The 17,135-nt window shown below is 40.0% G+C and overlaps 1 protein-coding gene across 5 annotated transcripts in view; it reads left to right on the top strand.

Annotated features, from left to right (window-relative positions):
- The first annotated feature begins 2,081 nt into the window (after nt 1–2,081).
- Nucleotides 2,082–17,135, top strand: part of LOC139764511 (uncharacterized) — a 50,229-nt gene continuing 35,175 nt past the window's right edge. For 3 of the 5 annotated variants that reach the window (XM_071691143.1, XM_071691142.1, XM_071691141.1), the window contains exon 1: nt 2,082–3,009. In XM_071691143.1, coding sequence (XP_071547244.1) covers nt 2,191–3,009 — 819 coding nt within the window. In that variant the 5' untranslated portion in view covers nt 2,082–2,190. Of the gene's footprint in view, nt 3,010–14,050; nt 14,129–17,135 lie in introns of those variants that run through there. The other 2 variants (XM_071691140.1, XM_071691144.1) reach the window with 2 other exon arrangements.

The following is a 17,135-nucleotide window of genomic DNA, read 5'->3' as shown; positions in this document are numbered from 1 at the left end:
CATTTTACCTAATTCCCGCATAGTGCTCCATTTACCAGTAATTTGGTATTTAACGTACGATATCGAAGTGGTTAACATTGTTTTAAATTTTTTTGATTTATTCATCAAACAGTCAGAGGGAGTCGGTTGATAAGGTAAAGCTTAGGATACACTTGTTTTGCCAGGCTGTGTATAACGAAAATTTAGTTTGTTCGTCACAATTATCAGCTTGAACAGTAGTGGGATTTTCGGAGATTATCGGCTTTCACCCCGAGTCTCGCTAAGTGTTATGACAGCTATTCATGTAGGGATTCCGTGTGTTCAGGTCTGCACCAGCGCCCAGGCCTGACACGCATGCATGGTAACACGCCTCACCTTCATTGAAACTTACCCCACACTTCCCAGTCACGCTTCCCTCACACCATCACGCCAGACTGACTCTACCCTATCTATATGCACCTCCCGTGCTGCATGTTCTCATTCACTGCCCTTCCATGCACATCCCTCACCCGCACACCCTCACACTCTTCATCCACATCTCTCATACTCGAAAACTTCTTCACATCTATTTCTGTAATACTAAAAAAAGAAAAAAAAAGCTGACAATGGTGTAGCTCGGGGAATTCCCGGCAGCCATACTCCAAATACCAGACGAGACAGCACGGGCTCTCGCGTCTTGTGCCTATTGTTTCGACTATGCAACATCAGAAATCTTTGGCGTAGAAAGACCTTTAGATATTACCACAGCAGTAGGTTCAATAAAATGGGATTGATCCCATTTTATGAAAATAATGTTCATTTTCTTTATAGGTGATTAAACCTTTATATACGGAAAAGCTGATGAAGCCACTTGTATACTTGTATAAGTAAGCATTTATGTAAAGATTCCATGGTATCGTTGATATCGTAACTTTAGTGTTAACCAGTTAGATCATTAAACGCTGCTAGTTTTATTTTTTTTTTTTATTAAGATATCTGCACACCAGGAGAGGTAGATATGACTAGGCCCTATGAGAGTATTGTCGGTTGCAAATCCCGACTCGCCATTTCTAGAGTAGCACTGTTCTTGATGTTGGTTCCCATACTAAGATCATTAAAAGCGAAGGTAAGTCCAGTTCACCAGCTCAGCTCCGCGTTAAGTTGAACAGATAAAGCATGTTATCCATTGTACAACGAGTTTCATCATGGTAATATTTTTTCATTTTTTCCTTCGTAGTGGTCACATCCAGATTCATTTGTGTGGCCATGATACGTAAAGGTAGTGTCAAAAGTTGTAGAAACTGCCGTGCTTAGTCAAGACGCTGTTGGCGTTACTGTGCCTCCCAGCGCACGCCAACACACCCTGATCTCCATCATTCCCATAGTGACTTCCAGCGGAAGCCTGTTCTCGCCTCATGCGCATTAAATCACTATTGCAGGGGAATGGTTGCTACTCAGCTAAAACTCCTGTAGGTGGGCTAACCATTAATTCATATTTTCTTCATGTGACGGAAAACGTTACGATTGGTTTATTGACGCTTAAGGTTACTTCATGTACCTAAATAGGGAATATGACGTTATTGGGATCATAGTTGGCAGACTATGTTGCCAGCTATAGAGAAAACGGTTCCTGTTCTTTTAAGATGAATAGTTTTCTAAAGATATATTAATTCCAAACGTTAAACGTTGGGAGAAACCACCTGGATCCATAAATTCACCATAACTTCTCTGTAACTTTCATATACAGTTTGATTTTTACTGTATCTCATGCAGCTTTCTTTTAAAAGATATTAGTAAGTGAACGAAAACTCTGCTTAGAGCAGAATGTATACAATTGTTATCGAAACGTCATAGGTCAATCCTGCCACTTCCACGTTCTCAGGTGTGTCCAAGGTCCTGCCTCTTGCGACACGCAGACCCCAATTTCGCATTATTGTAAAGTCTCTTCCAATAAATTCATATCTGATTATTTCATTATTATCACTATTATTATCAGAACGATACACAAGTATTGATGGTTCAGTAGTATCAGAAATTTCTAAATGCTTTGCTGGGAAAGTAAAGGTTATGAGAGAATCATCGTACTATGGCAGCGGGCGGCATGAGTCAGCTGATGACCACAACAGATCGGTAAAGGCTTTGTGGAGGTTCAGTGCGACACGGCGGCCCGGTCTGATTCAGTGTTCTCCAGTCTTCTGTGTCGAGTGCACCGCCACTCGAGCTCGAACAAATATGTGGTGGCGTGTGAAGTTTGTGGTAGTGGTATGGGTGTGTGTTGCAGACCTTAGCAGCGCACAACAGAATGCTGGAGTGCCTCTTCCAGGCCTCCCTACCCAGCAAACGGAGCAGAACGCTGGAGTGCCACTGTCCAATTTTCCTTCCCGGCAGACACCTGTACGTGGTGCTGGAGTGCCCTTACCTCACCCTCCAAATGTTCACCCAGCAGCAAACTTTGGTCCTGTGTCTCACGGAGATTCAGACACCGTGGTGGTGACTTTAGGTCAAGATTCAGGAGTCCCTTTGCCTCGTCCTGGTGCTGGGGGAATTGTGCGACAATCCAGTGGTGTGCCACTGCCCGCTGCTGGGGGCACTGTGCAACAGTCTAGTGGAGGTGTGCCACTGCCTGCTGCTGGAGGTGTGCCACTGCCCACTGCTGGGGGCACTGTGCAACAATCTTCCCCAGGTGTGCCTCTAACCCATCTTAATACTGGTGTGCCACTGCCTGGTGTTGTACCACAGTCAGGTGGAGGTGTGCCGCTTCCTGCTGCTGGAGGTGCTGTGCCACAGTCTGGTGGTGGTGTGCCTCTACTTGGTGGTGTGCAACAATCTGGTGGTGTGCCCCTACCCCTGCCAGGTGCAGGTATAACCCCACATGAGCGAGCAAGTGTAGGTGGTGGTATCCCTGGAGGGCTACGGTCAGTACTAGACCCTGAACTTGATGCTGATGTGCAGCGTGTTGTCAGGTTGGCTGTTGTACAGGGCAATCTCCAGCTCAAGAGCCGGGCCGACAAAGCCGTCAAGATCAGCAATATTGTCACTGCCCATAAACAGGTGTGTTAACTACTCATGTCTGGTTTTCTAATGAGTGCCTTCCATTGATTACAAATAAGGAAAGTGCCTATGACCTGGCACATTTTAAAAGGCAGGTTCTTCACTTCCATCAAAATTCGTAAATATTTTTCCTCGTCCCTTCTTTTTCCCCTCCATATTTCAGATAAGGCCCTGCCTTGAAGTGGACTTTAGTCCATGACTGGAGCCTCTAACATAGAGGGGAAAAAGTTGATTCTCGGTGGTAATAAATGTGAAAGTTTTCAGGATAGATATTGCCCATACCAGTTGTTCAATGCTAATTACGCAAAAATTCTCAGTTTCATTGGCTGCTTTTATATTGTAGTGTTAATTGTTATTTTAAATTTCATCTAAGAATAAATATTCCTGAAAGTTGTTGGCAAAGTTCATACTTTTGTATAATCAGGAATTAGAAAAAGAATTTAGTTTCTACATAAGATATATTTTCTAGAGTATTATTTGCTTATATCAGATAGTCACTTCCAGCATGAACAAGAGGGCATTCCAGCTTATGTACAATTTTATCTGACCTGTGTAACTTTTTGATTGCAGATTTATCGAAGTTATGTGTTCAGTTATGTTAGATTTTTTGACAGATTTTAGAACATAGGTTATTTTCTGCATTAACTAATACTGCTTCTTTTGTAGGTGATCTATTAGCTGGGAGGTAGAACACTGGTCGTGTAGTCCAGTGGTCATATAATCTCTTTGGGGCCCACTGTTAAGCATGTTTTTGAACTGTTAACTACGAATTGGAAGGCATCTGTAATATCATCGAATAGGTTATGTGTCTATGGTTCAGCTTCACATAGGTTTGTACCAGTCAGTAATGGAACCAGTTATTACATCTGTGGTGTAACTAAATGGGCTGTGCATCTATGATAGTAAATATCATAAAGAGGGTGTACAGTTAAAGTCCAGCTATCTGACCTCATTGGGGCCTGCAGAATATTATATACTGTGACTTGATTAGTAAACTACCTGGATGGTTTTGTTAGAACTGTATTGAAGAAATATAGTAATGCACCTAAAGAATTTGAATTAGTGTATATAATTTTTCATACATATTTGTCATTTTCCTCATTAGCAAGGTAATGTCAAGAACAGAGGACTAAGCCTTAGAGGAAAAAATTCTAGCCTCCCTTCTCTGTTCCTTCTTTTGGAAAAGTAAAAACTGGAGGGGAGGATTTCCAGCTCCGTGCTCCCACCCCTTTTAGTCTCCCTCTATGACATGCAGGGAATACGTGAGAAGTATTCTTTCTCCCCTAACCATAGCAGGGGGTAGCGATGCTGTTTCCTGTGGGTAGCGATAGGTATGGATGAAGGAAAGTAGGCATGAATATGTACATGTGTACATATGTATATGTCTGTGTATGTGTATGTATATGTTGATATGTATAAGTATGTATATATGCATGTATGGTCATTTATGTATATATATATGTGTGTGTATATGAGTGGATGGGACGTTCTTTGTCTGTTTCCTGGTGCTCCCTTGCTGATGTGGGAAATGGTGATCAAGTATGATAGAAAATAGGTAATATATATATATATATATATATATATATATTTATTTTATTTTGCTTTGTCGCTGTCTCCGGCGTTTGCGAGGTAGCGCAAGGAAACAGACGAAAGAAATGGCCCAACCCACCCCCATACACAATGTATATACATACACGTCCACACACACAAATATACATACCTATACATCTCAATGTACACATATATATACACACACAGACACATACATATATACCCATGCACACAATTCACACTGTCTGCCTTTATTCATTCCCACCGCCACCTCGCCACACATGGAATACCATCCCCCTCCCCCCTCATGTGTGCGAGGTAGCACTAGGAAAAGACAACAAAGGCCCCATTCGTTCACACTCAGTCTCTAGCTGTCATGCAATAATGCCCGAAACCACAGCTCCCTTTCCACATCCAGGCCCCACACAACTTTCCATGGTTTACCCCAGATGCTTCACATGCCCTGATTCAATCCACTGACAGCACGTCAACCCCGGTATACCACATCGATCCAGTTCACTCTATTTCTTGCCCTCCTTTCACCCTCCTGCATGTTCAGGCCCCGATCACACAAAATCTTTTTCACTCCATCTTTCCACCTCCAATTTGGTCTCCCACTTCTCCTCGTTCCCTCCACCTCCGACACATATATCCTCTTGGTCAATCTTTCCTCACGCATTCTCTCCATGTGCCCAAACCATTTCAAAACACTCTCTTCTGCTCTCTCAACCACGCTCTTTTTATTTCCACACATCTCTCTTACCCTTACATTACTTACTCGATCAAACCACCTCACACCACACATTGTCCTCAAACATCTCATTTCCAGCACATCCACCCTCCTGCACACAACTCTATCCATATCCATATGTCGTGTGAGGTGGTTTGATTAAGTAATGAAAGGGTAAGAGAGATGAGTGACCAAACCATTTCAAAACGCCCTCTTCTGCTCTCTCAACCACACTTTTTATTACCACACATCTCTCTTACCCTTTCATTACTTGCTGAAACCACCTCACACCACATAGTGTCCTCAAACATCTCATTTCCAACACATCCACCTTCCTCCGCACAACTCTATCTATAGCCCACGCCTTGCTACCATATAACTTTGTTGGAACCACTATTCCTTCAAACATACCCATATTTGCTTTCCAAGATAATGTTCTCGCCTTCTACGCATTTTTCAATGCTCCCAGAACTTTTACCCCCTCCCCCACCCTATGACTCACTTCCTCTTCCATGGTTCCATCCGCTGCCAAATCCACTTCCAGATATCTAAGACACTTCACTTCCTCCAGTTTTTCTCCATTCAAACTTACCTCCCAATTGACTTGTCCCTCAACCCTACTGTACCGAATAACCTTACTCTTATTCACATTTACTCTCAACTTTCTTCTTTCAGACACTTTACCAAAGTCAGTCACCAGCTTCTGCAGTTTCTCACCCGAATCAGCCACTAGCGCTATATCATCACCTAACAACAACTGACTCGCTTCCCAAGCCCTCTCATCCACAACAGACTGCATACTTGCCCGTCTCTCCAAAACTCTTGTATTCACCTCCCTAACAACCCCATCCATAAACAACTTAAACAACCATGGAGACAGAACTCACCCCTGCCGCAAACAGACATTCACTGAGAACCAATCACTTTCCTCTTTTCCTACTCGTACACATGCCTTATATCCTCGATAAAAACTTTTCACTGCTTCTAGCAACTTGCCTCCCACACCATATATTTTTGATACCTTCCACAGAGCATCTCTCTCTCTCTCTCTCTCTCTCTCTCTCTCTCTCTCTCTCTCTCTCTCTCTCTATATATATATATATATATATATATATATATATATATATATATGCGTGTGTGTGTATGTATGTATGTATGTATGTATGTATGTATGTATATTTATCATACTTTATCGCTGTCTCCCGAGTTAGCGAGGTAGCGCAAGAAAACAAACGAAAGAATGGCCACCCACATATACATACCTATACATTTCAACGTATACATACATATACATGCACAGACATATACATATATTCACATGTACATATTCATACTTGCTGCCTTCATCCATTCTCGTCTCCACCCCGCCACGCATGAAATGGCACCCCGCCTCCTCCCGCTCGCGCGTGAGGTAGCTCTGGGAAAGACAACAAAGGCCACATTCGTTCACACTCACTCTCTAGCTGTCATATATATATATATATATATATATATATATATATATATATATATATATATATATATATATATATATATTCCTATGAGTCCACGGGGAAAATGAAACACGGTAAGTTCCCAAGTGCACTTTCGTGTAATAATCACATCATCAGGGGAGACACAAGAGAGAAATATAACAGTCAGTTGATATACGTCGAGGGGAAGACGCTAGGACACCATATATATATATATATATATATATATATATATATATATATATATATATATATATATATATATATATATATATATATATATCACTTATAGTAATGCAGATTTTTTAGTTAAAGTTTTGTGCATCGTTTCCTCGTTAAAGTCTGTAATGTACTTGATAGAAAATACAGTAATTCACCAAGTAGGTTTGTTTACGAATGTGTGATATGATTGCCTGTTGTACCTTACTCAATTTGGTGTCAAGTACTTTTTTGTAGTGCTCATATTGCATTCTTCTTATGAAATGTTTAAAGTAACAGTTTCTGTTGTAAAGTTTCTGTTTAAAGAATGAAGGTTTGGAGTTTGAGTGGTCACAGTTGTTAAGGATGAGAATAAGAAATGGAGAGAGGGAGAGAGATGTTAATGAGTACCGTATGAAGTTGTATGCTGTTTATGTTGGTGGAGGGGTTGGGGCAGAATAATGATGGTGTCGTGTGTAGAGTAGCACTAGGGTGGATGGAAGCTTTTTATATACAAAAAAGAAAAATATCAAGTTGATCCTTGACCCCAAGTTGTGTTGCCTTTCCACCCTTTCTTTTATTCCTTTTACTAATTGTTTAAGACTAGTTGCATAGGTTAAGGGTCTTATGGAAGTGGGTACTTGTTATGTGATCTCTGTAAGGAATATTTAGTTTACCTCTTTCCATAAGTGTTCCTTGATTTATGTTTTGGAGGGGCTTAAGAGTGTTGGCATGTGGCAGGACAATGAAGGGTTGTTAAGAATTTGGGACAACTGTTAAGGAGATCCTGTTACATATGCCAGTTACATAAAGCTGTTCACGCTACCATATTGTTGCTAAGTGAAAGTTTCTATATTGTTAGAGACGAGTGGAAATATGTACAGTTTAAACGAAGTAGAACATCTAGAAGATCTAACATGAAATTAAACGGAAAACGTTTAAAGATAATGATTATAAGATTGACGGGTACATGGAATGAAATGAATTAGGAAATAGTAAATACAGACAGCATACAAGTTTAAAAGTTGTATGATTGTAGAAAGCATTCAACAGATGACGCCCAAATGTAAAACCCTTCCTGTATTTATAGGTGATTACAAATACAGCAATTACACATACGAGTGTAGACCTTCTTTGTACAATACAAATAGATAATTATACATGTACATGGCCTTTAAATCTGTGGTCTATGGACCAGTTTCAGGTGGTCTACGGAAAAGCCAGGATTAAAATCCACTGAACATCCATTACTGCATAGTTTTTACATGTTGAAAACCAAAAAACAAAAAATACATTTTGTTTCATCGATATATACATATCATTATTACCACTACTATTGTCTCTGATTTGTCAGTATTTTCATTGCAAATAAAATATCAAGTCGTTCAGGGTTCTATATATAACACTGATAACTACATGCACATTAATGAACGTTTTAGTTTTCTTAACTGTTCCTATAACTAAATAAAGAGAGGGTGTTCCATATCAAGTAGGCGACCGAAAGTGGTCCATGTGCAACAAAAGGTTAAGAACCTTTGATGTAACGGAAGACAAATAGCCCGAGTGGATTGTATGGTTGAATTGTATGTTTGAGCAATGTATATGGTATGTTAAAAGGTAAGCTTAAAGTTTTGATGTTATTTGGTGACCCAGAATACGTTTGACATTGTCTTTCTCGGTCTTCAGAAAATCCGGCCTTCGAAAGAGCGGGTTTTAGTGCAAGTCCTTGGTACCAAGTCTTGTGGCCTGTGACAAGTTTTGGTGTGGAACTTTTTGAAAAACTTTGAAAGTACTGTTGAAGCGTTGTACGCAGGTTTAATCTGATTGGTTAGGCCACTGTTTGATGGCGAGATAGATTTTTCTCCCAAGTGTTTGGTTGAAATCGCGTCGTTGTTGGTCTGTTAACAGAGTTGTTCACTTGACTCGTTTCTCAAGTCAGTGCCAAATAGCTGCAGAAAATAATAGTTTTTTTTTTTATGATTACTGTTAAACGCTTACAAAGCGCAGGTATATTTAGGTCTCTTATCTTTGGAAGCAGGTATTTCTGTGTGAGGCAACCATTGTGACCTTGTTTTATACGAATGCCTCACTTGATAACCTCGGTATATATGTCTGATTTTCATTACCAGATAAATGTCAATACTCAGGTCTCTTGCAGAGCTGGTGTATATAACTATTTTTGTGTTGCTCTACTTGAGACCAGAGCAGCTTTTCGCTTTCTTTATTATTGACAGCTAGAATATGTAAGAACCTCCGTAGGTGACCTACCACTCGTTATTTTTTCACAGTTTAACAATTATGTAGTTTTTGTGAAATATGTTGCCATATCAGTATTACGCCATATTTGGCAGAGGTTGGGGGGGGGGGATGTGAAAGGTTCGGAAAGTGATAAATGTTTATTTTTTCACCCAGACAGACAAGGGCTTGATGATCAAACGGTACTTAGTGTATAGAAAAACGAGTTTGAGGTCTAGAATGAAAAAAAAAATTATCTTGAGGCGAATTTCGCCAAGAACGGCAGGTAAAATTTTACAGGAACAGATCTTGTTTGAGGTAATGGGTGAATTTAATGGTCTTTTAGGAAATACGGAATATGAAGGGTGCTACCGTAATGAAATTGAGTGTACGTAATGTCTGTGGGGTTGAAGTTGGTTTGCCTAGGATATACTTACCAGTAGCGAAATCAGTGTTGAAGTGGCACTCCCATTAAGTTGTATATTGTAATGGGAATGAAGTAATATAGATTTATAGGGGTAATTGAAACAAGATGATTATGTAGAATTACAGTTTGAGCGTTTTGGAAAATGCATTATTGTTCCAGCAACATGAAAACTTCATTTGCATGGTGGTGTAATATTAGCATCTTAATACGTAGGAATGTGCAGCATCAGTGAAACATGCCCAACCGGTTAATTATAATTGGTTTTGTCGTGTGATAATAGCACAAACTATTTATCCGGATTCTTAGGTAGAAGAGATACGGAAATATACAAAGTGTAAATAGATCTGGCCAGGACATCGGGCTAGAGGGCTTATAGCTCAGCGAAATTTTGTAGTATCTTGGCCTTGGTTCTGCTGGTAATCGTTGTCAAAAGAACATAGCATCACGCAACTCGCCTCACCAAAACGATAGTCCGTGTGGGTGGACAGCAGAGTTGTGATACACACTGAAGTATAATATACTATAATACTGGCTCGATCAGTGAGGTGTGATTTGTTTATACGTGCACGGTTGTGGATTCATGACTTTACATGAGGTGACAGCTGGTGGTTGAATCCATTTTATATTTACAGGTACAGATATGTTCCTACTGAAGAGGTTGTAAGATCTTTTCATACGTAAGACTTTATGTGTAAAGTACTTCATATATTTTATTACAAGTGCTAATTGTATTCCTTTGGGAATTAAGTGAATTTATTAAGAAACTTCAAAGTTCTCCTGAATCAACTTAGGCATCATTACATGAGTAAAGTTATACCAAAAAGTGGCCGCTATATTATCGAGTGATATATATATATATATATATATATATATATATATATATATATATATATATATATATATATATATATATATATATATATATATATTCCTATGAGCCCACAGGGAAAATGAAACACGATAAGTTCCCAAGTGCACTTTCGTGTAATAATCACATCATCAGGGGAGACACAAGAGAGAAATATAAGTCAGTTGATATACATCGAAGAAACGAAGCTAGGACGTCTATTCATACTTGCTTCCGTCATCCATTCTCGTCGCCACCCCGCCACACATGAAATAGCTCATTCGTTCACACAGTCTCTAGCTGTCATGTATAATGCCCCGAAACCACAGCTCCCTTTCCACATCCAGGCCCCACAAAACTTTCCATGGTTTACCCCAAACGCTTCACATGCCCTAATTCAGTCGATTGAGAGGACGTCGTCCCCGGTAACCACATCGCTCCAGTTCACTCTATTCCTTGCACGCTTTTCACGCTCCTGCATGTTCAGGTCCCGATCGCTCAAAATCTTTTTCACTCCATCCTTCCACCTCGAAAACTTACCCGTTACAAAATAAAAAAAATAGGCCATACCGTTCAGTATAATTCTTTTGGCTTGACCCTTAAAGGTCCTTTGAAAATGCCAGGCCGTCATACCCAAGGGTCACATTGTCATGCGCTGGGGGTAAACGAATAGGAAGTAGGTGGGGAATGCCGAACTTAACTGTACATGGATACGTTCATACACTGTCGATAAATACATTTCAAAGTTAATCAGTCCATTTTATCCAGATCATGATTTAAGACTTAGGTTGTTTTTTCAGTGGCCTTACATCAACCAAGTAATAACTAGATACACTTAAAGCAGTCCTTGTTTCACCCTAAATTGGGTTAGATCTGTGTTGATATGCGTCGAATGTTTGGGAATACAGTGCTTTTGCTCGCTGGTAGTAAATTGCGATTTTTTTTTTTTTTATCTTAGCACGGGCAATTGAATGCCCAAATCTAGGCAGTCTCACTAGTGATATATATATATATATATATATATATATATATATATATATATATATATATATATATATATATATATTTCCCTGGGGATAGGGGAGAAAGAATACTTCCCACGTATTCCCTGCGTGTCGTAGAAGGCGACTAAAAGGGGAGGGAGCGGGTGGCTGGAAATCCTCCCCCTCTCGTTTTTTTTTTAATTTTCCAAAAGAAGGAACAGAGAAGGGGGCCAGGTGAGGATATTCCCTCTAAGGCCCAGTCCTCTGTTCTTAACGCTACCTCGCTAATGCGGGAAATGGCGAATAGTATGAAAAAAAAGAAAAGATTATATATATATATATATATATATATATATATATATATATATATATATATATATATATATATATATTGATTGGTTCTCAGTGAATGTAGGTTTGCGGCAGGGGTGTGTGATGTCTCCATGGTTGTTTAATTTGTTTATGGATGGGGTTGTTAGGGAGGTGAATGCAAGAGTTTTGGAAAGAGGGGCAAGGATGAAGTCTGTTGGGGATGAGAGAGCTTGGGAAGTGAGTCAGTTGTTGTTCGCTGATGATACAGCGCTGGTGGCTGATTCATGTGAGAAACTGCAGAAGCTGGTGACTGAGTTTGGTAAAGTGTGTGAAAGAAGAAAGTTAAGAGTAAATGTGAATAAGATCAAGGTTATTAGGTACAGTAGGGTTGAGGGTCAAGTCAATTGGGAGGTGAGTTTGAATGGAGAAAAACTGGAGGAAGTGAAGTGTTTTAGATATCTGGGAGTGGATCTGGCAGCGGATGGAAACATGGAAGCGGAAGTGGATCATAGGGTGGGGGAGGGGGCAAAAATTCTGGGGGCCTTGAAGAATGTGTGGAAGTCGAGAACATTATCTCGGAAAGCAAAAATGGGTATGTTTGAAGGAATAGTGGTTCCAACAATGTTGTATGGTTGCGAGGCGTGGACTATGGATAGAGTTGTGCGCAGGAGGATGGATGTGCTGGAAATGAGATGTTTGAGGACAACGTGTGGTGTGAGGTGGTTTGATCGAGTAAGTAACGTAAGGGTAAGAGAGATGTGTGGAAATAAAAAGAGCAGAAGAGGGTGTTTTGAAATGGTTTGGTCACATGGAGAGAATGAGTGAGGAAAGATTGACCAAGAGGATATATGTGTCGGAGGTGGAGGGAACGAGGAGAAGAGGGAGACCAAATTGGAGTTGGAAAGATGGAGTGAAAAAGATTTTGTGTGATCGGGGCCTGAACATGCAGGAGGGTGAAAGGAGGGCAAGGAATAGAGTGAATTGGATCGATGTGGTATACCGGGGTTGACGTGCTGTCAGTGGATTGAATCAAGGCATGTGAAGCGTCTGGGGTAAACCATGGAAAGCTGTGTAGGTATGTATATTTGCATGTGTGGACGTATGTATATACATGTGTATGGGGGTGGGTTGGGCCATTTCTTTCGTCTGTTTCCTTGCGCTACCTCGCAAACGCGGGAGACAGCGACAAAGCAAAAAAAAAAAAAAATATATATATATTTATATATATATATATATATATATATATATATATACATATATATATATATATATATATATATATATATATATATATATATATATATATATATATATATATATATATATATTCCCTAGCCTAAGCCAGGTACCCATTTTATCGACCAACCCGTAGATGAGGATGATCAGGTGGGTTGACTTTGGACCTACTGCCTCATCCAGGATTCCGACGTATTTTTTCGATTTTGGGCGGTCATTGAATGCGCCTCGGTCAAGCAAAGTTTACCACTACGCCATAAGAAGCCAAGAGATAATTAATGGGTGAAGAGTATGGCAGGGATGGAGGTAAAGCTTATAGGGAAATGTGTGCGTCATGAACAGGATATTACAGCAATGGGCTAGTGAAGGCAGTGGGTCAGGCATTGTGTGGAGGTGGCTGAAAGAAAAGTTAAGTAGCGTTCATTAAGGAAAGGGGGCAAGTGGTTGACAACAAAGGGGTTAATGGATAATGACGGGGATTTGCTTTTGACAGCATTAGGGACAGCAGAGCAGAAATGAGATGAGTGTATGTAGGTCTTGGGAAAGGAATAATATAACGGAATAACAAGGAACTAAGAAGGTAATAGGGAAGGGTTTTGCACCATAAGTATTACTCAAAGATATTTTTGTATTCATCTTTACGAGATGTACTCCACGGCATTTGATGTACATGGAATATATATATATATATATATATATATATATATATATATATATATATATATATATATATATATATTAATGAAGCTCATGTAGAAAAATACGCAGAGTAATACCGAAACGAGTTTGGCATAAACAGCATTGCGGCATTGACCTTTGTATTTCTTTTTTCCATCTCTTCCTTTCACAGCAGGTAATGTGATGCAATGTCTTAAATTGTCTTAGAAGGTATGTGCTTGAGTTACTCAGAAGTGTTTAGCGATTATGCCAAAGTGCATTGCTATTTGAAACAGCAGAGGTAGATTGCATCACAAGGGGAGTACGGTATTGAGCGAGGGTGGGTAAGTGGTTGACCATGGATTCACTTTCATGATTGGGTGAACTTGGTCCTTGATATTATGGGTAATGGGTCCACGGCATGAGGAAGTGATGGGGGAGTACCTACCTGCCTATCAACGGGCACGTAAGGTAAGATTTTCCTGAAAAGCGTGCTTCTCACCACTCGTCTTGCTAAATGAATGATATTGCTTCTATCCATCCTCCGCCTCGTATCTTTACAGAATTCTCAGTCTGTAGTTCATCAGGCACCTAGCTCAGCTATATGTCCAGTTTTCTATGAAATGTTTCTGTAGTTGTACCATAAATGTTTGTTTTCACGATATGACAATGATTGAGCTTTCTGTCATTTTATAGGCTCAGGTTTTCGTTTTGACTTTTTGGTATAATTCGGGAATTATTCCTTACTAGATATTTCTGTAGGATGATACTTAGATTGTGGAGGAAAGGGGGTATGTGACTGTTTTTGAAACGTAGGACTTTAGGTTGGGCTGTCACGTTGGACTTCGATGATATTTGAGATCTTTCATCACATCAAGTCCAAGAGCATGTATGCACGTTAAAGCCCTTTATGCATATTGCAGACTTCACTTTCTCAGAGTAGAAATATTAATTTCACTTATCTTTGACATAGCCCTGACTGTGAAGTTACATTATTCTTACATGAGTTCATATGTCATGTACATTAGTCAATTTCATTACTCAGTAAATTGAAAATGTCATATTTGATGACATTACTTTGTTTCATTACTCACGGCACATTAAGTCATATTTGATAAAATATTCTCTGTAGTCAGTAATTTTGTACTGTATCATGTATGTCTTGATTCCACTTCAGCAGGCATATCTTTCTTACCTGTTACTACCCATGAATGAAATATCTCAATTTCAAGGGTGCCAGTGTTTTACTTATAGCATTATTTTCCTTCCTCATATCTCGTATTTACCTTGCTGATATATGTTTTCATGATAATTTTCTGTTATGATTCCACTGTAAGTTCCTTTTATATCATTTATGTTTTATGACTTTTCATCTCATGTGAATTATTCTTGCTATGTTGGCTCTCATGCTGAAAATTTCTGATAATCCCATTAGAAATGAACATTTTAGCCTTTCTACTTGGAAGGTTTTATTGATACTGAAGCATAGGATACACATTGCAATTTTTATATTGTATCCAGTGCACACACAGCAATTTTTATATTGTATCCAGCACACTTTTTTTTTTTCTTTCATTTCAATGCTTGCTGATTAAAGAGCCTTTGACCTTTTATTGCTCCTGCCCCCTTATCATCGTCTACTTTTTACAAGGGGTTATTTATATATTTTATTCAAGGCTTTTATTTAGATTCAGGGTAACAATGTCTAATGACCTTACCTTTAATGTATAAACAAGGCAACAGTTTTACTTCAGTTGGTAGCCTATTAATGATTTGGGAGCTTGAGGCCAAAATATTCTTGGCTCTGCCCACCCTTTTTGCAGAGTTTTGAAAATTGTAATGAAACTTATATATTTTTAAAAGAAGATTGTGATAGCTACACTACTTTACCAATCTGTTCATTTCAATATGAATATGAAGTATATGCAAGACTGATAAAACACGACAGAACAATGTGCCCCATATACCTGACGCCAGTGGCCTGCTAGTTACAATGTTTGACTGCCGCATGAATGATTTAGTGATACTGATTGCAGTTTCTATGTGATACCCAATGTGAGGCAGTGAAAGGCATTGCTGCGTAATAATTAACTCGCATGCACAGACTCTTTAGTGCAGTGATTAGTGTTACAGCCCATTAATCAAATGGATGGATTCAAATCCAAGACAGGGCAGCTGATTCACAGCCAACCCAGCTGTTCATCCTCTTCTTTAGAGGCTGGTTGGTAGATGGGTCTCTAGCATAGAATGACTGTGATCCATTCATGGGCCACACAGGGTTGAGCTAATAGGTTTGGATCCTGGTTATGACAGTCGGTCTATAGTCAATCCAGCTGTTCATCCACTCCTAGTAGTTGGTCAATAAAACGGGTACCTGGTTGCGAGGCGTGGGCTATGGATAGAGTTCTTTGCCCTCCTTTCACCCTCCTGCATGTTCAGGCCCCGATCACACAAAATCTTTTTCACTCCATCTTTCCACCTCCAATTTGGTCTCCCTCTTCTCCTCGTTCCCTCCACCTCCGACACATATATCCTCTTGGTCAATCTTTCCTTACTCATTCTCTCCATGTGACCAAACCACTTCAAAACACCCTCTTCTGCTCTCTCAACCACGCTCTTTTTATTTCCACACATCTCTCTTACCCTTACGTTACTCACTCGATCAAACCACCTCACACCACACATTGTCCTCAAACATCTCATTTCCAGCACATCCATCCTCCTGCGCACAACTCTATCCATGGCCCACGCCTCGCAACCATACAACATTGTTGGAACCACTATTCCTTCAAACATACCCATTTTTGCTTTCCGAGATAATGTTCTCGACTTCCACACATTCTTCAAGGCCCCCAGAATTTTCACCCCCTCCCCCACCCTATGATCCACTTCCGCTTCCATGGTTCCATCCGCTGCCAGATCCACTCCCAGATATCTAAAACACTTCACTTCCTCCAGTTTTTCTCCATTCAAACTCACCTCCCAATTGACTTGACCCTCAACCCTACTGTACCTAATAACCTTGCTCTTATTCACATTTACTCTTAACTTTTGATTTTGAGCAGTTGGGGCCTGAACATACAGTAGGGTGAAAGGCATGCAAGGAAAAGGGTGAATTGGAATAATGTGGTTTACCGGGGTCGCCGTGCTGTTAATGGATTGAACCAGGGCTTGTGAAGTGTCTGGGGTAAACCATGGAAAGGTCTGTGGGGCCTGGATGTGGAAAGGGTTCTGTGGTTTCAGTGCATTACACATAACAGCTAGAGACTGAGTGTGTACAAATGTGGCCTTTTTTGTCTTTTCCTGGCGCTACCTCTCTAGAGGGGGGAATGCTATTTCATGTGTGGCAGGGTGGCAACAGGAATGGATGAGGGCAGCAAGTGTGAATATGTACAATGTGCAAGTGTATATATGTCTATGTCTGTGTATGTATATGTATGTATGCGTTGAAATGTATATGGGTGACTGAGTTTGGTAA

This window comes from Panulirus ornatus, chromosome 50 (genome assembly GCF_036320965.1).
Source record: "Panulirus ornatus isolate Po-2019 chromosome 50, ASM3632096v1, whole genome shotgun sequence".
Taxonomy (NCBI): Eukaryota; Metazoa; Arthropoda; class Malacostraca; order Decapoda; family Palinuridae; genus Panulirus; species Panulirus ornatus.
This window is presented reverse-complemented; position numbering and strand designations above follow the sequence as displayed.